At 37.4% G+C, this 27,222-nt stretch overlaps 2 protein-coding genes across 12 annotated transcripts in view; one reads left to right on the plus strand and one right to left on the minus strand.

The window, feature by feature from the left end:
* ABI1 (abl interactor 1) overlaps positions 1-13,723 on the plus strand; it is a 134,475-nt gene extending 120,752 nt beyond the window's left edge. For 3 of the 6 annotated variants that reach the window (XM_049881802.1, XM_049881797.1, XM_049881798.1), the window contains 3 exons: positions 2,828-2,914; positions 6,702-6,887; positions 11,716-13,723. In XM_049881802.1, coding sequence (XP_049737759.1) covers positions 2,828-2,914; positions 6,702-6,887; positions 11,716-11,891 — 449 coding nt within the window. In that variant the 3' untranslated portion in view covers positions 11,892-13,723. The remainder of the gene's footprint in view (positions 1-2,827; positions 2,915-6,701; positions 6,888-11,715) is intronic. The other 3 variants (XM_049881799.1, XM_049881800.1, XM_049881801.1) reach the window with 1 other exon arrangement.
* Positions 13,694-27,222, minus strand: part of PDSS1 (decaprenyl diphosphate synthase subunit 1) — a 76,197-nt gene continuing 62,668 nt past the window's right edge. For 3 of the 6 annotated variants that reach the window (XM_049881803.1, XM_049881804.1, XM_049881808.1), the window contains 4 exons: positions 26,280-26,360; positions 26,029-26,142; positions 19,199-19,279; positions 13,694-14,192 (listed from right to left, as the gene is read on the minus strand). In XM_049881803.1, coding sequence (XP_049737760.1) covers positions 14,052-14,192; positions 19,199-19,279; positions 26,029-26,142; positions 26,280-26,360 — 417 coding nt within the window. In that variant the 3' untranslated portion in view covers positions 13,694-14,051. Of the gene's footprint in view, positions 14,193-19,198; positions 19,280-20,806; positions 26,143-26,279; positions 26,361-27,222 lie in introns of those variants that run through there. The other 3 variants (XR_007517061.1, XM_049881806.1, XM_049881807.1) reach the window with 3 other exon arrangements.

A 27,222-nucleotide genomic window follows, 5' to 3' on the forward strand; every position in this document is an offset into this window, starting at 1 on the left:
AGATTTATCAAGTATATTTAATCTAATAAAATTTTAAGTGATGCTTTACTTGGTATTTTTATTACTATTAATAGAACTAGAGAACAAAAAAATCACTGAAATAAATCAGTTTTTATTGGCATGTTTCAGATAGTTCAATAATGGTAAAATTAAAGACACAAAGATTGTGAAAATGTTTCTTGAAAATAATATAACAGAATTGCTGGCTATCACTTATAAGGTTGATGACCTATAGTTAAAGGAGTTCAAAACCATTAAAGTACATTCTTGATGCCTGCTTACTCTATCGGAATAATTTTAACAGTGGGGTTTTCTTTTGATTTCTCTTCTATTCACTTAAACTGCACATCTCAGCACTAACTGCAATCAGTGTTTAAAAGCTGGTAAGATTAAAAAATTAGTTTCAGCATATAACGTCAGGACGTTTGAATTGCTTAGGGAGTCATTAATTTCAGTTTCCATACTAAAACGCTTAATCCAGAAAAAGAAAAAATAAAAAAAAAAGAAATGAAACCTGAAGCGAGCCTGTTGTCTGGTATTTGTTCTTGGCTTACAGCAGTGATCACTGGGCATAGCCTGAAACACACTTTGCGTGTAGCTTTTGTAGCAGCTTTCTAGAGCTGCACTTAATATTCATATTAGCTCACTTAAAAACACTGAGTAGTCCTAGAATTACGCACGTTGACACATGAAGTTGTTTTTCTTTTTATTTATAAACGCATGTTCTGAACATGTATCATATTTTAAAGCAAAAGTACTGTGAAGCTATTTTTCATTTAAACTTTAGAATTAAAGATCAGTTGTGTTATAGATTTTTTTTTAGGAATTGAAAACAACTTTAGCAGAAATGTCAAAATTCACAGATAATCCCAAAAGTTAAAAGACCCTTTTCTAGACTGTAGTTTTCATCCAAGCTACTATGAAGTATCAGACTTTACCAATTAGAATTTTATTTGACATTTTTCCCGATCTCCTTTTGGTGAGGAAGGGTGGACAGCATCTGAGTATTCCAGTGATTATCTGATTATTAGCCTCACTGGTTTTATGAAGTTAATTTTTTTTAATAATCTGATGCATTTTTAGATCCTTTATCTTTTCATTGCTTTTCTTTTCCCCACTTAGACATTTAATTTATTTTGTAAACAGGATTTTTAGTGACTCTTAACCTAACACGTTTGTTTATTTTAGTAATTTTGGTGGTTTGTTTATTCTCAAACAAGACAATTTCATTACTGAATGTCTAAATTCTTTGGATGTTGTAAAAAGCAAATTTGGCCTCAAATTTTACATCTCATTATGCTTTGTCAAATTAATTTTCCTTCAATCTGAGTTACTGTTGGTGTTGTAGTATTAGTGGTAAAATGTTGTTAGTGTTTTGATGTGCATATTTTCCCTCTGTCTAAATGTGGTGGTAATGATTAGTATCTGCACAGCGTAGCTTTTCTTTTTCTTTGTGTACTAACCAGCATGGCTAGTTACTGAGGCTGTTTCCAAAGAATCCTGTTAGGTTGGTGGGAATTAGAAAAAAAAATCTAAACCTCTAATCTTTTATTTATCTAAAAGCCTTCTATATACAGAGTGTCAGAATGAATGAGGACCAGTTTCATAGTGAATTGAATGTCATTTTTAGCCATAATATGAATATTAATGCACATTTTTTTGTTACTAAGTTATTGCTTCTTTGCACATTGAACCTCTTTCAGATTTTTGTGATTACCAAATCTTTAATTGAAATATTCTTTTGATTAAATGTTCCTTAGGAACCAATAAACTTTTTCTCTGTCAATTTAATGTCACTGCTTGGTGTCACTACCAATAACTAGCTAGCCAGTCTCACTGACTTTTTCTGAGCAGTCTTTAACAATTACTGTCTTGTTAATGAGACAGAATGGTGAAGGTATGCGTATGCCCTCTAATTTGTTCCAGTTGTTAATGATTTGCTGCCCACAATGAGTATGTGGTGTCACTTTCCTCCAAATTATATCTTCTCCAGAAAGAAGTTGGAATATGTTTCCAGCTACCCAGTGACTCTCTAGAAATAACTACAAGTGCAAATACTTGCATATTTTAACTTATTGGCGACCAGGTCTCCTTTTTCTAAACAGTGATAAAAGTCCACTTTTGAGATATGCTAACCCATAAAACTCAGTGAATAATTAATGTGGTATATGGAGCACTCTTATTCCCTAGTAAATTCAGAAGTGATGTCTTTAAAATAGTCAATTTAAAATATAATAATAACCTTGTTTTACAAACAAGGGCTGCTTACCAGAAGCTGTATGTAAATCTAGATATATAATAAGAACTGTTTTTAAAGGAAACCTATGACTAATACATTTATTTATAGAAACAGCTATTTCATAATGTATTTATTTTGGTTTATTCACAACATTACCTTAAAGCTGGACAAACCTGTTAGGATATAGAGATATGGTAAAGATACAATATCACTGAAACCTGTATAGGTATTGTTATCTAATTTTTAGAAGTCTTCCCTTAGAATTTGAAAATTACACTTTTTTGCTTGAAAGTAAATGTGATGGTAAAATTAAAACTTCCCCAAACAATATAACATTAGGATTAAACTGTATTCATTCTTTTATGGACTTAACCAATTGGCTGAGCACAATTCAGCCTTAGGTTTGCTCTTGGGAAATGAAGAAAGTTCTGCAGGTTTTTGTTTTGTTTTTTGTTTTGTTTTGTTTCATTTGCAAACTGTTCTTTGCATACTTATGTTTGTGGTCCTTGTAACTGACTTCTGCTTTTTGTTTGTCTCCTTTCCTTCCTTTATCTGTTGTACTCCCCCATACCATGTTGTTGCTACCAGTTTCTATTGCTCCACCCCCTCCCCCTGTGCCTCAGTTGACTCCACAGATACCTCTCACAGGCTTCGTGGCCAGGGTGCAGGAAAACAGTAAGTTTGGAAAAACTGAGCTGTCAAAGAGTAGAGGCTGTCTCCTTATAGCATGCATGGCTGATGAGTCATCATTTTCCTTACCTTTATTGAGAAGCTAATCTTACCTTGAAAATAGGTACAGATATGTTATTGAAACTGAAGAGCACGGCCTTCAGTTTTTTCTCTTGTGTGCATGATTACTGACCTATATAAATTTCAAACTGCAACTTTCTTATGTATTTAAATGACCTAGAACATGAAATCTGTTCTTTGCAGATTCTTTAGGAAAACTTAATCAAACACAAAAATTCAAGTTATATAAAAACTACTAGTTTCTTATAGTTGTTAGGGCAATTAGAAAACATTTTGTAGTTTGTTTCCAACAAATTTATTAAGATAGATTAGTTATACTGTGAGATTAAATTTATTATGCAGTTGGGACAGATTTTTTTTTCCCTTTAATTACAAAAAATTTTAGGAAAAGCCACAGGTTTTTTTACATAAATGATTTTGGAACTAAATAAAGGTTTCTTACTAGGATAAGAATGAATCTGCAAGAATGAGTAAATTATATCCATGTAATCTGTTTAATGGTGAATGATCATCATTTAGAGCCCTATTGATGTTTTGCCTATATGCAGGCTCATGAAGATTATTTCTGAATAAGCAAATCTGTAGACTTTGCTAGGTTTTCTCTAAATGAAGGTCAGGGTTAAAGATTTTTGGAAAGGATTTTGAGTATATGGGTTTAATCAGGATAAATTAGCTTATCTTACTGTTTGATTACTTTGAGGTGCCAGAAACTACATGATTGTAGTGGATGTTGTAAGGCAAAATGAAAAATACCACCAGGACTGAGTTATATTATGCCAAATAGTTGAGATTAAGATGGTAAGATAGTCTCATTTACTTCATTTGAGACCATGACTATGAAAATAAATCACAGAATGATTTGACCAAGTGTTTAATTCGCTTGACCAGCCCAACTTTGAGGAGACTGTATTGTGGGAAATTCTTTTCCTCAGCTTTGCTGACCCTGTTGTGTTATTCTCCCCATTCCCTCCCTTCCCTGAGTCAAATATTTGTTTATTGGTGTTATGTGCAAGGCTCTGGAAAGAACAAAAATAATGTAAGACAAAGTCCCTATCTTTAAGAAATGTATGACCTAACGGACTTTTTATTAATACTGTAGTTTCAAAATGTTGAATTTACTGAGTGTAAACTAATCTTATTGTTAAAATCTGCTAGAAGACTTTACTGATTATGAATGCATGTAGCAGTTAACCTATTTTAAGCATTTAAAAATAAGAGTCTTTTCCTAAAATAAGTGAATAAGGATAAATTGCCAATCCTTAATGCTATAAGAGTTTAAAAGCTAAGCCTGTGAATTTTTTGGTAAATATTTTAAAATAACTAGAATGAAACTCAATTTTTTGGGTCCAAAGCTCGTTGACTAGCTTTTTGGCAACTCTTTTAATAGAAATCTAGTATTAATGTACATTATTCTAGGTATATATGGTTTTTGCTAAAGAGGCCCTCACTGCTTTAGTTGATTTACCAACCACATGAACTTGAGTTGGTCAGTTATTCTTGTGCTGCAGATTTCTTATCACTATTTGGTATCTGGTTTTTTTAAAGACATATTAGAAGGGTTGATGATAAACTATATATCACTACTTTAAAAGTATAAAGTGTACATTTTATATGTTCTTTCATTTCTTAAATATCTGGTTTCTTATGGCACTCAGAGTTGGTGATTATGAATGCATGTAGCAGTTAACCTATTAATAAATGTGTTTCAGTTTGAAGGAATGAGCCACTAAAAAAGTCAGCAGTGTGCTTACATCTGTATATGATTAACATCAGAAAGCACTGTTAAACTATCTAATTACACTGCTAGACAGAGTATTACATACAGAGAATGAGATTGACCAGACTCCTGCCACTGTGTACATAATTTGAAGATAAACCAGTGTAGAGTCACAACAGCTAGACATACAGACAGTTGGAACAAATTCATAAGTTATGCATAAATCAAGAGTAAGTGCAGTTTAAGGATTCAGACAAGCATATATAATGTACACATTAAGCCATATTAAGGATATGACCTGTGGCTAGTTGTTGTCAAAATAGGGTCATACCTATTTCCTTTCCTCTTACTAGAAAGCTTTGTGGAGGAGGTATGGGCAAGAATAAAACGGATACAGGCATTTGGTGGAAAAATAAATTTTAGACCTGTTTGATAGCTATTGGAGTGAGCATCACCACACAGAGTTTGTCTTTGAATAGCCTTTTTCATACCCCCCAAGAGAATAAAATAGAAATCACAGAGCTGAAGGGCACGCATCCCCAAATGTTTTAAATCTGGTTCCCTTGCTTATATTTTCAGCACATTAGTCCAGGTAGAGTAGAGTAAAGTTGAAAAACCTGTATTACAAATAGATCATGTTTGCTCTTTTTGGGCTCACATAAATAGGCCTTGAAATTGGCATGGAATTAGTATGTTTGTAGTCTGAACGTCTCCCCTGCATCTATTACAGAATTGCTGTTACCAATTTGTATCAAATCATTTTCATATGTCTTCTGCACTTGTAAAGATATTTGTGGATCAGAAATTTAAATTAAGCACTTGCTGTGTTCCAGCTTTAAATTTCTTAAAGTTGGGTTCATTTGTTACTTGGTAATACTTCCGAAAAACCAGCCACTGAAAACCCTATGGAGATCAGTTCTACTGTGAAACATATGGGTTGCGTGAGTTGGAATCGACTCAAAGGCAGGTTTGGTTTCTGATAATAATTCAGTGAAAATAGTTCTAGATTTACATTTTCCCCTTTACTGTTTACTCCATTGATTATTTGAAGCATACACATACACATACTGCAACCATCTAAAATTTGAGGTATGAATCATTTATTGTTTTGCATGATATGTTTTTATTTTATTTTATTTTAGATTAAATCTTCCCTCAACACTATCATTTTAATCTTAATTGTGGGCATATTCTTACAAAACTTGGACCCTTATGATCTAGTCTTCCCCTCATCCATGCCTGTTTTCCTAGCAATAATGTAAAGTCTTAGCTTGATTTCTACATTAAAAAATTCATTATAAATATAAACATTTTAGAAGATATTTAACGAGATTATCTACTAGCTGGAGATTATTTAATTTTTAAATTTAGTTTTATCTTGTTAAATTTAAATTAAAAGAATAGAAAAGGTACACACAGGAGCAGATCTAATACCGTTGACTTCTTTTCACTCTATTAAAGCTAACAATAATAAATAAGCAAAAATCCACCCACTAAGACTTATTTCTGGTTTTCCTAACTAACACAAAAATCAGGGACATGAATGAGCACAATGAAAGGTTATCAAACCATCAATGTTATGTTATATGTGACACTACTGCAGTGCGATGACAAATGTGACATGAGGCTTATTTTAGACAGCTAATCTAAATGAGCCAAATAATCTCAGTGTCATCAAAGAGTCCTGACATGAGCCTTGGAATAGGAAAATGACTCCTATAAAAAATATGAAAAGAGACATTGTCTCCTAACCTTCTGCATTGATTAATATGTAGTACTTCCTGATACTTTTATTTTTAGCTCATTTTATTGCACAGTTGTTCTTAAATGCTACTAGGAATAAGCTTTAACAGACCAAGCTTTTATTTCTAATCATTGCATGTTTTTATTATAGTGCATGCTATATATGAGTTAGAGCTTTCTTAAATTCTATTAACTGATGAATTTCCATTTAGTCTAATTTCTGATTCACATTAATTATCTGAATCCTTTTAGTTGCCGATAGTCCAACCCCACCACCGCCACCCCCACCAGATGACATTCCCATGTTTGATGATTCTCCACCTCCGCCACCACCTCCTCCAGTGGATTATGAAGACGAGGAGGCTGCAGTCGTTCAGTATAATGATCCATACGCAGATGGGGATCCTGCCTGGGCCCCCAAGAATTATATTGAGAAAGGTAAGTTACAGTCTTTGGTTGATAGGGAGGAAAGTAACCTAGTGATAGAATTTTAGAAGTATAGAGACCATCTAGTCCAATGTTTCTCAACCTCTGGAACTGCCCTAACAGTTAAGATAATTTATTTGAGCCTTATTTCCTTTTTGTTGTTTTAGATACCTCGGAGTCACTTCTGACTCGTAGGAACCCTGTGTACAACAGAGCTAACGCTGCCTGGCCCTGTGCCGCCCTCACAGTTGTTATGCCTGAGCCCATTGTTGCACCCACTGCAATACTATCACACACAGATAATATACTGTATTTTGTATTATTCTCCAATGAAAAGGGTCAGGAGTCTTTCCTCACTTTTTAAATTAAAGTTACAAAGTTGGATATGCTTTTTCAAATTACATATGCCCCCAGCTGGAGATTAACTTGCCTGTTTTGTCTATTTCATTGTATGAGTGAAACAGCTAAGGTACTCTCTCCAAAAAAAGGGAGCTAAGTGACTTACTGAAGTCATATAATTAGTAAAAATTTAAAAATCTTTTTCAGGCTCTTATGATAAAAACAGAAACCTCCTGTATCTAAATATTTTAAAATACATTGACGAATATCATGGAAAAAGAGCCTCAATTAGGTTTTCGGTTAGGTGATTTTGTATATGAGAAGATAAAACTAGGATTTTACTTCACAAAACAAATTCTAAAGTCCAAAGGGTTATAATTACCTGACATTCAATTATTAATTATGTATTAAGAAGTGGTAGGTGGGGAAGAAACAATCCTTGTTTCTAGAGAGTTTATTTGCTTTTTTAAGCCAATTCTGTGCTATTTTTAAATCTGTATCTGTATAGAGTTCTGAAAAAATGCTTGTAATTTAGTTGATCCCATTTGATTGCCTTTGAAACATACCGCCTTGGATTGACTTTATTGGGTTAACGAACTTTAAGCAAGTAGCTGTAGCTGTTGCCACCTGAGGCATTGTCTCCTGCCTGTTTTGAATATGTAGCTAGAGTAGATATGCTGCTTGCTTTCTTTATATTTAAAACAGTAAGTATTTTATACATTGTTCAGGAAGCCTTAAATTTTCTGCTTTACATTTAGATTCCCATATGCCTTTGTATCTATAAATCAGCACTATGACATGGCTGTTCCAAAATCAGATTCTTAGGATACTTTAACTTAACTTTAGCCTAATATGAACCAATCTGATCACACTTATGATGGAATAATTTTATGTCTAATTCTGAGTACCACATTTCAGAATCTTGCAAACAGGAATGCCTTCAGAGGAGAGCAGTTGCGAGGCTGAAGTATCTAGAAAGTGCATCTATAATGAGGATCAGTTGAAAGCATTGTTGGGGAAAAGATTTCAGAGGGACTAGGTAGTTATCTAGGTCCCTGAGGGGTGCACATGGTGTGTGCTCAATTACTGATCTAAAGGCTGCTAGTTTGAACCTACCCAGCAACACTGTGGAACAAAGCCCTGGTGATTTGCTTCTGTAAAGATCACAGCCAAAAAGTCCCTGTGCAGCTTAGCTCTACTCTGTAACGCCTGGGTCACCAGAATTCAGAGCTGATGCAACAGCGGCAGGTTTGCTTTTTAGTTTGGTAGGTACTGATCTACAAATGTTTATCACGTGCAAGTAGGATTAGAGTATTAGACTTCTAGAGTCCAAGAGCCCTACAGTACATGCATGAAGGGAGACTTTGGGTCCTTATCCTGGATTAGGATCCTCACAAGTACAGAGAACATTGAATTGTTAATGGTTATCAAGGTTTAATAATAATAATAAATTAATAATTGATAGATAATTTATTACACTTTTAAAAAATTTTTTTACTAAATAGCTTATCTCTAGCAATTACTTGATCCTCTTGGATGACTATTTAGCCAAAAACAATACCAGGATAATTATTTATTCTGTATGTTTTTGGGCTTTTTTGAAAACTTAATATGCCAGTGAGCTCACAATCACAATACTGTGATTCTGTTGCAGGATTAAAGTAGAGAGGAATGAATTTGTCTATTTAATATGGTATTTTGTAAAGGAAAAGTGATTGTCTGCCTTAACCTAGCAAATGACGCCGTGGATCAGTATTGCAGGTATCTCCCTCGTTTTAAATCACCGATGCGGAATAATTATGGGCAGAGAGGCCATCTTAATGGAAAGTAAATTCCAGAATATGTTAAATATCTTTAAAACTCAGTTTTAAGGAAAAAAAAAAAAAAAGGCTACCAAGAATACCTGGTAAATCAATGAAAAAACATGTCATGTACCATTTCACATATACTAGAAAGTTATTTATTAATTTCAGAATTATTATGCTATAAAAAAAGCCCACTGCTGTCGAGTCTATTCTGATTCATAGTGACCCTATAGCCACAGAGTAGAACCGCCCCATAGGGTTTCCAAGGAGCCGCTGGTAGATTTGAACCACCAGCCTTTTGGTTAGCAGCCGAGTTCTTTTTTTTTTTTGCTTCACATGATTTATCTACTTTTATTGCACGTTAAGTGAAGTTTATGGTTCAAGTTAGTTTTTCATACAAAACTTTATACACATGAGTTGATCTCTCTCTAATGTGACAGCACACTCCTCCATTTCACTCTGGATATTCCATGTTCATTCAACCAGCTTCTGTCTCTTTTTGCCTTCTCATCCTGCTTATGGACAGGAGCTGCCAATTTAGTCTCTTGTATCTACTTGAGCTAAGAAGCACTCTCTTCATGAATATTATCTTCTGTCTTATAATCCAGCCTAATCTTTGTCTGAAGAGTTGGCTTCAGGAATGGTTTCAGTGCTGGGCTAACAGAGAGTCTGGGGGCTATGTCTTCTGGGGTTCTTCCAGTCTCGGTCAAACCATTAAGTGTGGTCTTTTTACGTGAATTTGAGTTCTGCACCCCTTTCTCCTCCTCTGTGAGGGACTCTCTGTTGTGTTCCCTGTCAGGGCGGGCATTGATGGTAGCTGGGCACCGTCTAGTTCTTCTGGTCTCAGGCTGATGGATTCTCTGGTTTATGTGGCCCTTTTTGTCTCTTGGGCTAATACTATTGTTGTGTCTTTGATGTTCTTCATTCTCCTTTGCTCCAGGTGGGTTGGGACTGATTGATGCTTCTTAGATTGCTGCTTGTTAGCTTTTAGGACCCTAGACGCCACTCACCAAAGTGGGATACAGAATATTAATAAACTTTGTTATGCCGGTTGACCTAGATGTCCCCTGAAACCATGGTCCCCCGACCCCTGCCCCTGCTACTCTGTCCCTGGAAGTGTTTGGTTATATTCAGGAAACTTCTTAGCTTTTAGTTTAGTCCAGTTGTAGCAGCGGAGTTCATAACCACTGCGCCACCAGGGCTCCTTTATGCTATAAGGGCAGAGTAAAATAATTGCTTTTTTTTTTTTTTTTTTTTAAACACAACACAGTTTTATTTTCTTACAGTTCTGGACATCATGAATCCAAAATTAAGGTGTCAACAAGGCTGCATTCTTTCTTGAGACACTAAGGGCTAATCTGTTTTCTTCCCATCTTCAGCTTCTAGAGGCCATCTGTATTCTTGGCTCATGGCCCCTTCCTCGAATCACTCCAACATCTGCCTCTGTTCTAACATCTCCACTCTTTCTCTTTCTTCTCTTATAAGGACCCTCATGGTCACATTGCGCCCACACAGATAATCCAGGATAATCATCCACCTCAACTTCTGTAACTTAATCAAAATGTCCCTTTTGCCATGTAAGGTAACATTCACAAATTCCAGGGATTGGGACATAGATATCCCTGGGAGGGGACACTATTTCATCCACCAGAGAGGCCCAGGCTACCTGGACATTATTTTCTCAGGAATAATCACCCAAGGGCAAGAAGTAAACCAAGTAAGATGAGTTGACGCCCCTGTCCATATCTCAAAGGAAGCCATGTGGCCAAGCATGACACCAGTGGGGTGGGTGTCATTGGTCCAGAGTGTGAAGTCACCATGTAAAGAGTTGCACACATTGTGCAGTTTGAGTATAATTTTAGCACGGGACATAAGCTCCTCGTTGTATAAATATAAGAAAACTAGCACTATGCCACAAAGCATTTAAATTATGTTCAAGTTTCTGCTTTAAGTACATATTCATTTCTATGTCTGTAATCTTTGTGAGTAAACGAAATTCTCTTTTCTGGCTTTCTTTTAAACTAGGATGTGTCTTTGTTTCAGAGCACGAAGGCTAAAATAATTCCTAAATTCATAAACCAGTGGTTTGGAAAATTATTAGGTTATCTTCCCTTTCTACAATACTGTTTGCAAAGAATCACAGATACCAGAGACTTGAAAACTATTTTGTAAATCTTAATTAATAGGACTTTACTCACCTATTTCCCCCTTTAAACGGACAAACTGGGTATATCCTCATAAATTACATGAATATTTTACTTGAATTTGAGTAGGATGATAGTTATTTCCCAATATATGTGTCTTTTCAGATCAGAGCTTCGGTTGTCTGGTTTATTGGTTATGCAGCTTTGCCCAGTAGTTATTTTGAAAAATGGTGCTTTGCTTATGGTAGGCACTTAGTAGATACTTGAATGAATTGAAACAGCTAATAAATCCCAAAATTCAGAGATCTTTTCTAAAGAGGTTTGTAGAAGCTGTTAAATTTAATCTTACTGAATTGCTAATTTGGCCCTAAGATCAAGCCAGTGACAGGCACGTGGTTGGCCACTGACCCACCTACATTTACAGATACAGGAATGAAGAATCTTCATAAAAATGGTTTTACTGTACTTATGGGTTTAATTGCCATTAAATCATAAAATTCAGGTAAATTTTGGATATCATGCACTGATGTATTTCAACTCTTTTCTCCATAGTTGTTGCAATATATGATTATACAAAAGACAAGGATGACGAGTTATCGTTTATGGAGGGTGCAATCATTTATGTCATAAAGAAGAATGATGATGGCTGGTATGAAGGAGTCTGCAATCGAGTGACTGGTCTGTTCCCTGGGAACTATGTTGAATCAATCATGCACTATACTGATTAAAGTTTTTGCTTTTAAAGTAGATTCTCATTATTACTCAGTCATACTGTGGGACTATTGCGGTTAACAGAATTGTCTTAATTATGTTTTAAAATGTGCCCCTGTTTTCAGGTCATGCTGTTTTATCGGTATAATTGAATGTCTACCTGTAAGCATAAATCTTTGCGACAGTTTGTGTATTGCTGAACAGCAGTTTATATACAGGAAGCTGTCCGTAACTGGTTATGCCTACGTATTTACTCAGACATTGTTAACTTTATGACCAGCCTAATAGTCTGGGGAAGTGGGGTATAATATTTAAATCATGATTCAGATTGTACCGTTATATCTTTCAGTGCAGCATGGTTACTAACACTGTCAGACTAATATTAAAAATCAGAAAATTTAAATGCTGGTGCTGGTCATATTTTTTGTTTAAATTCTCTCATTCTTGAGCTATACTGTTTGTTTAAAGCATGCATACAAATTTATGTACTGAAATATACTTTTAAAAAATCTAAGATGCTTCCAATTTGTGTACTGTTTACCTGGAGCATTCATACTTTAAGGCTCTTGAAACGAATTGAGTCTCTAAGGTCTCCATGTGAAACAAAACAGACAAAAAGGGTGATCTGTAATGGTGTAATTTGTACCTAAGTTTTTTAATGAGTGAATTTGCATTATCAATTTTTTTCATTCATAAATACATAAGTGAACCAAAGGTCTTTGTCCTTTCCTTCATTGGTTTGCTTTAAAAAAAAAAAAAAAAAAGATGCTGATTTATTGGAGAATTACGGTTATATTTTCTCAATATATTGACTTAAGAAAAAATTTAGCCTTATCTCAATCTGTCCCGACAGCAATGTGACTGATCATTGCAGATTTGAAATCAGAGATGGTTATTTACAAGTCAGTTTACTGAATTCCTTTTCTAAAGTAACTTTTTCAAAGCTAAGAAAATGTGTCATAATGTGCACATTTATTCTTTAGGTAAAATTCTTAAGGATTGTTAAGATCAATCCTTTAGTTTTACAGCAGACTCTTGTATATTGGTTCAATGAAAGGAAATTATAAGTATCTTTTACATATTACTTTTGTAAAAGTGGATGCAATTAATTTTTGAATAGGCACTATCGAACCCTTTATCTGGCAGTAGCAATATAAAGATTTTAAAATAAAATAGTTGGCAAAGAAGGTGAGTCATTAATCAGTGAACAGGAATATACTTAACCAACAGATTAGTATTGTCTCTTGACATAATTGAAATGCAACACATGCACTTTGTGTGTCTCCTCTTAATTTACGGGAGGGTTAGAGGGTATTTTCTCTTACCTTGTGTATGATTCTATATTGCTTTAGGGCATTAGAGCACTCAAGTCTGGGTTTCTGTGTATTGACGGTTTGTTTGGATTTCAAACTACGGTTATGTACTGGGCAATACAGACTTCTAACAGCACAGTGAATGGTTAAGAATAGTGGAAAACATTTATTTCTGAAAATTAAAGACCATGATTGCTACCAAACCAATGTGACTGTTTCATATGCATTGTACTTTTGTTAATTTTAAACACGATTTCAGTATCTTTAGCTATCAGCTAGTTACCTTCTGCTTTTCATTTTTCAAGTGGAATGTTTTCTTAATTTGTATATAACTGTTGTCTAAATTTTATACACAGTCTTTTGTAATAAACCATTCTCCTATATAAATTTTGGATACTGTTAAAAATCTAACTAATGTGGACTTAACTGTAGACTTCACAATTCCCTGACCTTCACTCCTGGGCTCCCTTTACCTTATCAGTAAAGGTGAAACAAGACAAACCATCCGAATTTCAACATTGATTGTTTATTTGTGTAATGGCTTGACATGTGGATATCAACACTGTAAACAATACCACATATAACCACCATGATACCTCGATTAGAATTTACGGGATGAGAATGACAGATTCAGACAGTTTAATTACATAGTTATGGCTTTCTTCAATATAATTTAGTTTAAAAAGTTTTCTGAAAAACTTTGCCAATTTAAAAAAAAAAAAACAAAACTGCCAACCAGTACGGTTGAAATGATTTTTTAAAATGATTTTTGGTTATCTGCACGTGAAGCAAACAAAGTGTATTTGACAAAATTCTTTAGGCACAGTCTGGTAAAATAGCTGCCAGAAAGAACAGAAAGAGTTGTCATTTATCTCTTGTGAGTACAATTTCTGAAAGTTGAATGAGGGCATCTCTTTCTGGGGATGGTCGAAGTTTACTGATCTCTCTTACTGCTTCATGGCAGTAGCGCTGGGCGAGGTAGGTTGTCTGTTGCACACCATCACTCTGCGGGTAAGAACGAAACAGACGCATGTCATTGACTGGAGCAGCTTTTACGTTCCGCTATAATAAATTACAACGTACTTGTGAGATCAGATGAGATGAGTGGGAAACAGAAAGGGAAGAGCCCAACTATGTTTCTAATGTTCGCTCTCTAATTCATGATTCCAGCCTCCTCTGCTTATTTCTTTTAGGCCCTTTTCTCAGATAGAAGCAAATTTTGTTCTATTAGCATGCAAAACAACTAATTTGTTAATTTTGAGTAGCCATCTATTTTCTCTTAGTTTTTACTGAAGTATTAGTTTTTAAAAAGTTCCACATACATAAAATAGCTGTACACAATTTTTAAATGAAAATATCTAAAGCGAAAATTTCACTTAAAAAAAATAAAGAGTATACACAATAAAATGAAAATAAGCGTTGATGACAGAAATCAACAGTTCATCCCTCTTCCAAAGCTTTACCCGTAGGTTTTGGTTCTTCACCTAGCTTATATAATATACTATTTCTTTTTTATTTATTGTACTTTGGATGAAGGCTTACAGAGTAAACTAGCTTCTCATGAAACAATTAATATACATATTATAACATTGGTTGCCAAACCCATGACGTCAACACTCTGCCCTTCTCGATCTTAGGTTCCCCATTACCAGTTCTCCTGTCCTCTCCTGCCTTCTAGTCTTTGCCCCTGGGCTGGCATGCCCATTTAGTCTCGTTTTATGGGGCTGTCTAATCTTTGGCTGAAGGGTGAACCTCAGGAGTGATTTCATTACTGAGCTAAAAGGGTGTCCGGGGACCATAGTCGCAGGGTTTCTCCAGTCTCTCTCAAGCCAGTATGTCTGGTCTTTTTTTGTAAGTTATAATTTTATTCTACATTCTTCTCTAGTTCTGTCCAGGACCCTCTATTGTGATCCCTGTCAGAGCAGTCAGTGGTGGTAGCCGGGTACCAACTAGTTGTGCTGGACTCGGTCTGGTGGAGACTGTGGTAGTTGTGGTCCATTAGTCCTTTGGACTCATCTTTCCCTTGTGCCCTTGGGTTTCTTCATTCTCCCTTGCTCTAGACAGGGTGAGACCAATGGAGTATCTCAGTTGGCAGCTCACAGGCTTTTAAGACCCCAGATGCTGCTCGCCAAAGTAGATTGTAGAACATTTTCTTTACAAACTATGTTGTACCAGTTGAGTTCCCTGCCCTACCCCCTTCCCTCCCTCGTAACCATCAAAGATTGTTTCTTTTTGTATGTAAATGTTTTCATGGATTTTTTATAGTAGTGGTCTCATACAGTATTCTTCATTTTGTGATTGACTTATTTGCAGATTCATCATTGTTGTTTACTCTTGCATAGTGTTCCACTGTATGTATATATCAGTTTATCATTCATCTGTTGATAGGCATCTAGGTTGTTTCCATCTTTTTGCTACTGTGAACAGTGCTGCAGTGAACCTAAGTGCGCACATGTCTATTCATGTGACGGCTTTTATTTCTGTAGGATATAGTCCTAGGAGTGGGATTGCTGGATCATATGGTTATTTCTATTTCTAGCTTTTCAAGGAAGTGCCATATTTTCCAAAATGGTTGTATCGTTTTGCTTTCCCACCATCAGTGCATAAGAGTTCCAGTCTCCCTGCAAGCCTCTCCAGCATTTGTTAGTTTCTGTTTTTTTGATTCTGCCAGTCATGTTGGGGCGAGATGGTATCTCATTGTGGTTTTGATTTTCATTGCTCTAATGGTTAGTGATAGTGAGCATTTCCTCATGTGTCTGTTAGCCGCTCGAATGTCATCTTTGGTCAAGTGTCTGTTCATATCCTTTGCTCGTTTTTTAAATTGAATTGTCTTTTTGTTGTTCATATACTATTTCTTGATTATCAGTTTTAGTTATTATCTATTGCCTTTCTGCTAAGATGAGGATTTAGTCCACTCATACTGTGCCTGCTAATTTGATCATTACATCACTGTCTTTAGTTCCTTTCTTGATTACCTTTGTCATCTTGTAGCATCAGTTTTATGAGGGGACCAGTGCTCATGTCTCCTTCCTCTTTCTACATATACTTTTACGCTATACATAGGGATTGGTAATATTTGCATTCTATTCTGTAATTATGTTTTTATGTTGGTTGTTTCTAAAAGCTGAATACTAATAAGGTATTTATTATTTCCATGATGTAAAAAATTTCTATTGCAGAAACAAATCAAGTCTATGATTTTATTTCCTTTATTTCCATGGTTACAACGTGGCCGCTCTGCCATTTAGAGTCGAATATTCCTAACATCATGCTCCAAAGGCTCGGATGGTCTACAATCTACCGGTCACTCAAGCTGGGACACACTTTAGCTTGCTCTGCCTCACTGTACAGATCCACCTCTGTAACTGCCTCTTCTTTTTCCTTTTTTGGAAAGGTGCTCCACATTTTTATTACTTCCTGTGTCTTAATCATTCTATCTGTTACGTGGACTGACTACTTTCTAGGTCTGTTGTACAACTGCCACCCTAGGATGTTTTTTCATTGGACTCTGGCTCATTCCACTGGTTTTGGTTCCCTATGTTTTTGTCTTTCTTGGTGTTTGGGGTTTGGGAAGTCAACTTTTTAGCTCTTATGTGTGACAACAGGAGACCTGGTGGTGCAGTGGTTTTAAAAGCTATGGCCGCTAACCAAAAGGTCGGCAGTTCAAATCCACTGAGCTGCTCCTTGGAAACCCCATGGGGCAGTTTTACTCTGCCCTGTAAGGTCACTACATGCGTCAGAATTGACATGATGGCAGCAGGTTTGGGTATTTTTTTTTTGGTGTGAGTTATCTTCTTTTGCCTTCAGACTTAATGGATGGTTTGACTAAGTATAGAATTCTAGCTTTAAAGTGTTCCTTCATCATTTGGAAGGCCTTACTCCACTGCCTTCTAACATTTAGTGTGCTTGCTATACACTGAACCACTTCGATTTTTTTCCTTTTATAGATCACCACTTTTTTCTTTGACTTAGGTTTTCTCTCATTTTTCATCTTCTTGCTTGTCTGTTTACATTTTGGAATCTTTCTATGGAGTCAGTTGTTCATAGTCACTTAAAATTTCCTGGTCATTGTTTTTCATATTATTATCTGTATTTCATATTATTCTTGTTTTATACAGTATCTTTCTGAATCCACCTATTTATATTTGATTATTTCAGTTTATCTTGTCTTTCTTACTCTTTTATGCAGCAAGCTTTCATCAACTGTGTAGTAACTGAGGTTGTCCACTCACATTTAATGAGGGTCTAGGTTTTTTTTTTAGGGGAGATGTGTGGGAACAGGGTGCTAGATTTTAGAGGCCTTCGTAGCATGTTTAGAGAACATCCCTGTGGATTTTTTTCTAAGTATATTTCTGCCTAAGCTTGGTGAAACTTCACTATTTTATCTGAGAGCTACAGTTAATTCCTCTCTTTTCAGTCCCATTTCTCACTGCAGCATTCAGTAATACTGTTATTTCCTAAGCCAAAACCTCTCTGTGACCTCCCAGCCATATGGATTTCTTTATCAGCTGCAGCCCCCTCTCCTGCTGAGTTTTTATATTACTGCCAAACCACCCTCCAAAGAGGTGGTAGCCTGTAGCAAATTATGATGCTCAACAGTACAGTCAAACAGAAATACATACTTTTGAGGGGTTTTGCTTTTAGAAATACTAAAAATCTGAGGTAATTATTTAGAATTCTTTCAAGTAGACTAATTATATATTCAAACCATACTTGATGACTAGAAAACTTTTATTCATTCCATTTCATTCATTAAATCTGTTGGCTCCAGCTCACTGTGGATTTGAATTGTGGAAAGAGCTCATTCTCAAAAGATGAAAAAAAAAAAAAAAAAAACCTGTTGCAGTCGAGTTGAATCCGACTCATAGCCAGGCAGAGAACTGCCCCATAGGGTTTCAGAGGAGCGCCTGATGGATTTGAACTGCCAACGTTTTGGTTAGTGCCATAGCTCTCAACCACTACACCACCAGGGTTTCCTTTCCAAAGATAAAGACTCACCAAAACTGTAAATATGCAAAAAAGTATCTGGCTTCTACAGAAAAGTTGAGGATGTTTTAAACACTGACGTTGTATCTGAAGCAAGTTTACATCCCCTGAAGGTTAAACAGTTCTCCCTGTAAAGAAAAACTTTAATGTGAATGTACGCTTTGGTTTGCCTGTGTTGGTTTAAAAAAAAAAATTACCATTTGTTTAGTCATACCTTGACAGCAGTTAGGTGTCCTGGGTGGTGCAGACGGTTAAGCGTTTGACTAGTAACCAAATAAAAGGTTGGCAGTTTGAATCTACCCAGAGGTGCCTCTGGTGGCGCAGTAGTTAAGAGTTTGAGTGCTAACCAAAAGGTCGGCAGTTCGAATACACCAGGCGACTTCTTGGAAACCCTATGGGGCAGTTCTACTCTGTCCTGTAGGGTCGCTGTGAGTTGGAATTGACTCGACGGCAGTGGGTTTTAGAGGTGTCTCAGAATTAAAGGCCTGGGGATCTGCTTCTGAAAGGTCACAGCTTTGACAACCCTATGGAATGCAGTCTATCAGACATGTATTGGATGCCGTACGTGGTTTTGTTGTTGTTGTTGTTACAGCAGTTATATAGGATGAACTAAGAAAGACCAGTAGTCCAGCCGTGGCAAGGATGAGCGCGTGGATTAGGTTGGAGGCACGTCTGGGAGACTGGGGGAATAGGAGCGCCAAAGCAGCAGGTCTCAACCCTGGCTGCACAGCAGAATCACTTAGTGTCTTTTAAAATCTAAATTAAAAAAATTAATTTTTAAAACTATTAATCCCTGAGCTGTACACAAGACCCGTTAAATTAGAATCTTCCGGATATATTCTAGAAGAAAAATGAGGTTATATGAATTTTTCCTTCTCAGTTTTTGTCAAATCAAGAGTTGACCAAATTTGGTTCCTTCTTGGTTTATCATTTAATTTTCAGTTAACGTTACCTTATTTGTTTGGTTAAAGGACTTTGCCATCTTGTCCTTGCTGCCTTTTTTCCCTTGTTTTTAATAATCTTACCTGTAATACATATTGTCGAGCTCTGTCCACATCTCCTGGCAAACTGAACCGTCTCATTATCATAGCATTCATTTCTGGGAACTAACCATAGAGAAAGAAAATTTACTAACTATTGGCATGATCAAATGTTCTCAAGCTACTTTGTAGTTTACCATAACACTTGGGGGTAAAAACCAAAAAGTGGCTTAAATGTCTAGATGATTTGGGGAGCAGTAAATTGTGGCAGTTAAGGAAGCTGAACTTAGACATCCATTTTCTCCGCCTTGGGATTGGGATGGTTCACAGAGAGGGCACAGGCAGCTGTTGCCGCTTGGGCTGATGTTCTCTTCTATCCTAGTCAACTACAGGGTAAGAATGGAAGGGAGCAAAGAGTATCGCTAGCATGAGCTTTCAGAGCAAGGGTTTGGTATATCAAGTAACTCCATTTTTAGGTAACGTGTAGCATTTCTGAAGTGCCAGGTACTGTTCAAAACACTTTTTTAATCTCACAACAGTGTCCATTTTACAGATGTGGAAACATGCATAGAAAAGTTAAATAATTTGCCCAAAGTCTTAAGCTAGAAAGCGGTAAGGCTAGGGATTTAAACACAGGCAATTTTGCTTCAGAGTTGTTCTCTTAACCTATATTCATGTGTTTTGACCCCCAAATAACCTGTTTCACTCTGAGGAAGAACCTGAGGGTGGCCCTAAATCTTGCTCAGTATGTTTTTTACTGCAGTTAGTAATTATTACTGATTTCCACCTAGTCACAAAGCTATTACAAGTTCTATAATCAGCAAATGCATTGGCATATTTTTCCCTTATGTGAAAATATTTACCTTTCAAAATCAGAAACAGACTTTAGACAGTTTAAAGAAAGCATAACAGAGTTTAGGTCTTAATCGAACCTTAAAAGTAGTTAACTGTTTTCACACAGGTAATGAAGAAAATCAAATTGGATTTTCCTATCAGTATCCCTAAGAAAGGAAGGTTGTTTTATTCAAAGCTAAAAAAGCAGTTTGCATGGCCAATACTGAGGAAGCTATCAGGAGTAAAAACTGAATGTAGGCCGAATGTTAAATTAGGACTAAATGATGGAAGAATTATGGTTTCTTAAACTGGCTGTGCCATAAAGTAGCTAACGACCTTGGCCAAGATTCTCTAAACTTTTTGACTTCAGTTTCTACTTTAAAAAAAGGAAACTGACAGGACCGTGCTCTTTAAGCTACTGTAATGTCTCAGCATTCTATTAATATATGATCTAGCAGTGCTACTGAATATTATAAATGCTGTGATAGTGGCTTGTCTGAAACCAGTCTGTCATGGTAACTTCCCAGCTGTTTAGGTAATAAACTTGGAATCTGATGTCCTGACTGTATAAATTTAATTAAAATATTTGAGTCCTTGCTAACTTTAAGGCCCAGCTTTGGCAGTGGCTCACAGAACCAAGGTGTTCTTTCATGTGTCACTGCCTTAAAGCAGTGTGCACTTCTAACAAGTTCCCAGGTGATGCTGATACTATGGGTTTCTGAGGACATTTTGAGAACCACTGGCCTAGGATGAAGGAGCCCTGGTGGTGCAATGGCTAAGAGCTTGGCTGCTAACCAAAAGATCGCGGTTCGAACCCACCAGCTGCTCCACGGAAGAAAGATGTGGCAGTCTGTCTCTGTGAAGATTTACAGCCTTGAAAACCCTGTGGGGCAGTTCTACTCTGTCGTATAGGGTCGCTAGGAGTCAGAGTCAACTCGATGGCAATGAGTTGGCCTAGGGATAAAGGTAGAAATGAGGCACTGAGTGGCATTTGAAAACTATTGAACTCTCTTAGCAGAGGGTAAACACATAGTAAGGATTAGGGCAGTAGCTCTCAACACTGGCTGCAAACTGGAATCACCTAGGGAGGTTTAAAAAATGACAGTCTGGGTCCTGCTCCCAAAGATTCTGATTGGCTTAGTGTCTGGCCAGGACATCAGGATTTTAAAAGCTCCCAGGTGTTTCTAGGAGACCCTGGTGGTATAGTGGTTAAGTGCTACAGCTGCTAACACCAAGAGGTTGGCAGTTTGAATCCACCAGGTGCTCCCTGGAAACTCTGTGGGGCAGTTCTACCCTGTCCCATAGGGTCGCGTGAGTCAAAATCGACTCGACGGCAGTGGGGTTGGTTTTTAGGTGCTTCTAATGTGGTTTTTTTTTTTTTTTTTTTTTCAATGTGTAGTCGGGGAAACCCTGGTGGTGTAGTGGTTAAGTGCTGGCTGCTAACCAAAGGGTCGGCAGTTCGAATCCGCCAGGTGCTCCTTAGAAACTATGGGGCAGTTCTACTCTGTCCTATAGGGTCGCTACGAGTCGGAATCGACTCGATGGCACTGGGTTTGGTTTGGTTTTTGTTAACGTCTAGTCAGAGTTGAGAACCATCGAATTAGAGGAGCTAGAGGTAGAGATACCAGTTAGGTTACTGTAGTTAAGTTACAAAGAAGACCAGAATTAAGCTGAAGTCAATAATAGAAAAAAGAAAACAGGTACAAAGGCATTAGGAAGATAAAACGCATATTCTGCAATACTTCGCAACCATTAAGGAGAACTGTCACCATGAACGGAAATAAGGAAGCCAGGATACCAAATGAGTTACTTTCCTAGATCTGAGTTCTAGTGTTGGTTTTGTTACCAGCTGCCAGAGCTGAGTGAGTGCCTTTACTGCTCGAGTCCTAGCTGCCTCATCCGTATGAGGGAGTGAACTACATGATCTGGAATCCTTTAGATGGAACAGTCTATGGTTCTGTGGAATAAGAGAGGTAAGATGATGTGTTTGGTTTTGGATACGTCAGAGCTTCCGAGAGTTGCCAGTTTTTCCCTGGCAGTGAGCCTGAAGGCTGAAATCAGTTGTTGTCCGGTAACCATCTCCACTATATTAGTAATCCTGGCAGAAAAAAGAGGGCACACACAGACAAACCTCACCGAATGATGGTAGGTGAGGAATCAAGAATGTTCCTTTCAGAGCAAAATGATGTGTCAGAACAAAGTTTTAAACATGTAGAGGCTGCTAATAACATGCTTACAGAATTTGAAGAGCCAGCAGCTGGTTAGTTCTCAAATGAAAACCAATAATTTGCTTTAGTTACTGATCTTTTAAGAATAAGCTTTATAGGAAATACAACAGGAAAGCCCCAATCAATCAATTTTAGTGGTAAAAAGTCAAATCAATTAGGCATTTGTTTTAGTTTCTTAAGGCCACATTCTAAAATTGGATTTCCAGAAGGCTGTATCCTCAAAGTTAATACAATACTATGCTGCTGGGTGGCTGGTAAAATTACCTTGTTTATAGTGTATGAGCCTTTTCTGCAGTACCACCAAGTGTGGTAAATGCTGACTGTGTGGTTTCTCTGATGCTTTTTACTATAAAAAGTACTGAGAAACCAGTTTGAAAAAAAAATATTTGCATTGAGTATAACTATCTCCTCGTCTGAAACATGTAATGCATGCGATTTTCACATGCAAACATCCAGCGCTTCCCCTAGGCACTCCCCCAGCCCGTGTGCATATGTGGCAGAAGAAAGGGGAGACATAACAGGATGAACAGATGATGCCTGCCTGCACATTTAGTGAGAAATGGTCAGAAAAGTTGTGTTTGTCTGGACTCTGGTTTTAAGAGCATGAAAACCACCTGTGATGCAATCAGGTTCTAACTCTTTGAAACCTGTCCATAAGCAAAACGAAAAAGGTAGCCAGGAAATTGGAGTTGGCTTACCCAGCAAAAACTTGGTAACTGTAAGGCACCAATTAGTCACAAGGCACAGCTTGTGCAGCTGGTGCAGGGGCTGGTGATGGCAGTTGGAAACACAGCTACAGGATGATATTTAGGTCTCTTGACTTATCAATTAAGAGAAGCAGAAGATGAAAGGAAAAGAATTTTTAAGGAATATTTGAACACTAATATAGTGTCATCAAAGAGGAAAACACTTCCATTTTGTTTCTGAAGGTTTCAAAATCCAAACAATTTACTCTTTAAAGATTTAACACAAGGTTTTTGGTCTTAAAGAAAATAGGTATATTGTCATCACCAGAACCTCTCCAGAAATTCTGAAGCTTTTCTTAAGTTCCCCATACCAATTGTCATCAAGGAAACCCCTTCAAACTATTTCAAAACAGTGAGATTCCAAAGTGAGCTACACAGTGAAGGACTAGCTAGAAGGCACAGGGAGCTGTTGTCAAGTGCTGATCCAACAAATTCCAATTTCAAGACAACCAACTATGCCAAGATGAAAAGAAAAGTGGTTTCCCAAGGTTGCTTGTCCTGGTCCAGTGAGGCTCATCATCAGTGCTTATAAATGGGGAAGTTCAAAGACTGTTCACCTAATCTGCAAACCAAACTCACCTACCTATGGAAAAGGATTATCAGTATCTTACAACTACTCCACTGCTCCACTAAATGGGTTATTCACAGTACTGAAGGGGTGACACACAGACTTTCCTTTGAGTGTCACCAATGTAATTTCAGTGCCAGGGCATACTGGTTATCTGTTCTGTGAGAAGACCTAGTGAGTAATCATAAAAGCTCAACAGGTACTCCCTTTCACTAACATCAGGGGCAAGAGCATTACATGGGGAAGTAAAAGGAATATCGGTCTTAGAAGACTTGAGGTGTTCAGTTGCCTGCATGCCATTTACCGATGTTTAATTTTGGTTGGGTTTGACCATCAGTTCTTTACTTGTGAAATGGATGTGACATAATGATAAGCACCACAAAGAGTGGTCGTGAGATCAGAAATAATGTATAAAAGAATCCTCTGTAAATCATAAAGGTAATGCATTTTCATTAAATATTATTTTTGGAACTTGTTTTACCCCCTTAAATCTTTTGACAAATTTCTTGCTAAGAATCCCTTTCTTGACAGTATAATGCATAACTGAGCTTAAACTTGCTGTTTTATTTGAAAAAGAAAAAACAAAAACAAAAACCCGAAAACTAATAAATACATATTTGACTGACTTCTGGCTCAAGCACCACAAGACAGAAAAACCAGTCTGCTTATGAAGCAAGTCATGTCCAGTGTCAAGTGTCACTTCCTGCTCAGTCTCATTCTGTGTTCCCTTTTCTGAGGCTGCAGTGTGCCTTTTTAACTCCTTTTCCCACTGTCTCATGGGCAGATGAGAAAAGTGCTGTCTGGTAGAAGTGAGTATGGTGCCTCGTGACTCTGGGATTTCCCGGTAAGACATACAACAGTGGTTTGGGGCTCTGTAGCCTTTGACTTCCTTTTCCTTGTTTTTTTTTTCCTCCCCTTTACCAGCATTTTCGAGTCTCCTGTAGATTACTGACAAATCAATACATTTCGGCATGCTCAGTCCATCACTCTGATTTGTTACTTTCATGTATTAATCAGGGTCTGAGTAGGAGATTAATGTTTGTAGTTGCAGAGATGGTAGCAGTGACTAATTTCTCTAATCTCAAACATGCCTTTACCTTTACGTGGCTCATGAATACTTTGCATTTTTGTGGGTAATGATAAAATAGGCAAAGGTTTCTCACTTGTGTCTTAATGTATGAAAGGGGATTTTATTAGTTTTTGTCAGCACGGGCACACTTACTAATATGAGTTTTGGGTTGGTGAGCCAGCCCTACAAGACCAGTTTCCCAGTCAGTCTCAGTGCGAGAAAGGACCCACCTATAGCATACATTTCACCTCTCACCTCTGCCTCAAAATTTTGAGAGGTTGGAGCCCAGTAATATTGAAGACTGATGTTTCCACGGTGTTCCAGAATCCTCACCCACAGCCTTTATTCCGCACCTGACTGCTGTGCCCTAGTCTGTTGCCTAAGGTAACCCCTCCCCCCCCAACAATCAGCCTCACCGAGGAAGAATCATCCTGGCTCTGGGTCTCCTAGAAAACAAAGGATGATCTCTCCTCTCTGGAATCAGAAACTATACTGCTTTCTATAATGTCAAAATGGAATCACTGATTATAAAAGTTCTATGGAAGACAAGACTTAATGTCTGTAAATTCTGAGAAAGAACAGAGGCGGCATCTCTGAAAGAGTAAAAGTAAAATTTTCGAACAAACAGCTTGTTTTTAATTTCATGGCGTGGTGATGAACATCTTCTATAGCTCTGCTAAATAACAAATTAAATACCATTAAGATGAAAATCTACTAAAAAGGTGTCCCAGGTGCCAGCCGATGTCCGTGTATTTCACCTAACATTTGGCACAGCCAAGAACAGTGCGGCCGTGGTCCAGGGCAGGCTGTGAAAATGTCTGCTCTGTAAGTCACTGCGGTCTATAAAGCTTCCCAGGCCTTCCATCCGTACTAGGGAGAATATAAAGCTGGAGACAGAAGGAACTATGTGATTGTAGCAGTGCATTCCACTGACTTTTTGCCATTTTGAGGAGATGGGGCTCTCTGAGCCCTCTCTCAGAGCAGCAGATAGTCTAGAACAGAGAATTGCTGAGAATCTCTTATGCTCAAATGCCCCTGATGCTTCCCGTGCCTTTCTAAGGGGCTCTGAGGCATACCCAAAAGCCTCTGCCTACACTCAAAATGTAGAAACCACTCACCTTGCCAGTGTCAAAAGTATATGGAAATAATCACAGGACTTCAAATGCATACAATTTACAAAGTATTTCTTGCATATTATCTCAGTATATCCTCACAATAGTCCTGGGAGGAAGGTTCTTATTTTACAGATAAGGAAACAGGCTTAGAAAGGTGAAATGACTTCCCCTAACATCTTGGTCACAGAGCCAGGATCAAACCCAGGTCTGCAGTCTCTTCTTTGACTGCTTTTACCTTCCCATCATGCTGTGCCTTGGAGACTTAGGTTCTGTAGGGCTACATGACAGTGTATCAGGTGAGTTTGTAAAACCTACCTGCTGACAAGCAAATAAGACAGGGCCAGTGGCTAACCCGAGCTTCAGGTCAGTTGATGTTGGTTTGCCCATCTGGTGAGAACACGAGGTGAAGTCTAATACGTCATCTATTAGCTAGCAAAAGGTAAAAAAGGAATGTAAAAAGCAGCACCATCCCAGCATCACTGCCACCCTTCCCCCGCCCTGAGGATTTCAGTCTAGGGGACAATGCTGGCTGTGCTGACAACGTTCTTATAAATAAGCATACCAACCTGAAAAGCTATTCCTACATTCTTTCCGTATTGATAGGCAATCTCATGCACCACTGGGTCAGGGCATCCTAAAACAGAGACCTGAAACAGAGAATTCTGATATAAACTGCTGGAAGGCAGAAACAAGGTCATAAGCCCCAGGATGGAAGGATTCACACAGCAGGAATCCCTTAAGTAAGAGGTAGGGAAGCTAGATGGTGTATAATCAGATATTACTATCAGAAGATCAAACATGAATGAAACAAATCATTCTTAGATGGTTTTCTTAAATTCTAAGAACACCCCCTCAAGATAGTAAGCAGTCTTTCCCACTGCTTAGGAAAAACTAAACTACAGCTAGACTAGTTCTACAGGTAATATGCTAAGCAAATCTCTTTGAGGTGCAAAAGATTCGGACCCTGATATGTAAAATACTGGCTTCTGGCACTCAGCAGACCAGCCCAATTGTTGACTTCAATAACTTCTATTGATTTATCCTCATTTTAGGGATGGATATGTAATCTACTCTAACCGTACACATGTTGCCGTATCTACATTTCCCCCATTGTAGTCCTCTCTCAATAATTTTTGGTGATTTCATGTGTTTCTAAAATGCAGTTATTTCTTGGTATGACTGTAATAGCCTCAAACCTCATGCTTCAGACATAGTTATTATTCTTTCATTATCAGAAGGATCTTCACTGGCTCTACTGTTTCCATATTTTTTCTCACAAGAAATAATTGTATAAAAACTTCCGTGGGGGAGAAACAGTACTTCTAAAAGACTCTTTTTAAAACTCCAAAAAACCAGCTGGCACTGGCCACTTGATTGCATTTCCCACTGCTCTGGTAGGCATGCTAAGCAGGCCCACCCAGCACATTTACAGAAAACAAAGACTATTAAACCACAGGGGGAGGGCAGATAGACACACTGTTCTACTGAAGAGGAAATGTTTATATTGAC

This window comes from Elephas maximus, chromosome 4 (assembly GCF_024166365.1).
Source record: "Elephas maximus indicus isolate mEleMax1 chromosome 4, mEleMax1 primary haplotype, whole genome shotgun sequence".
Classification (NCBI taxonomy): Eukaryota; Metazoa; Chordata; class Mammalia; order Proboscidea; family Elephantidae; genus Elephas; species Elephas maximus.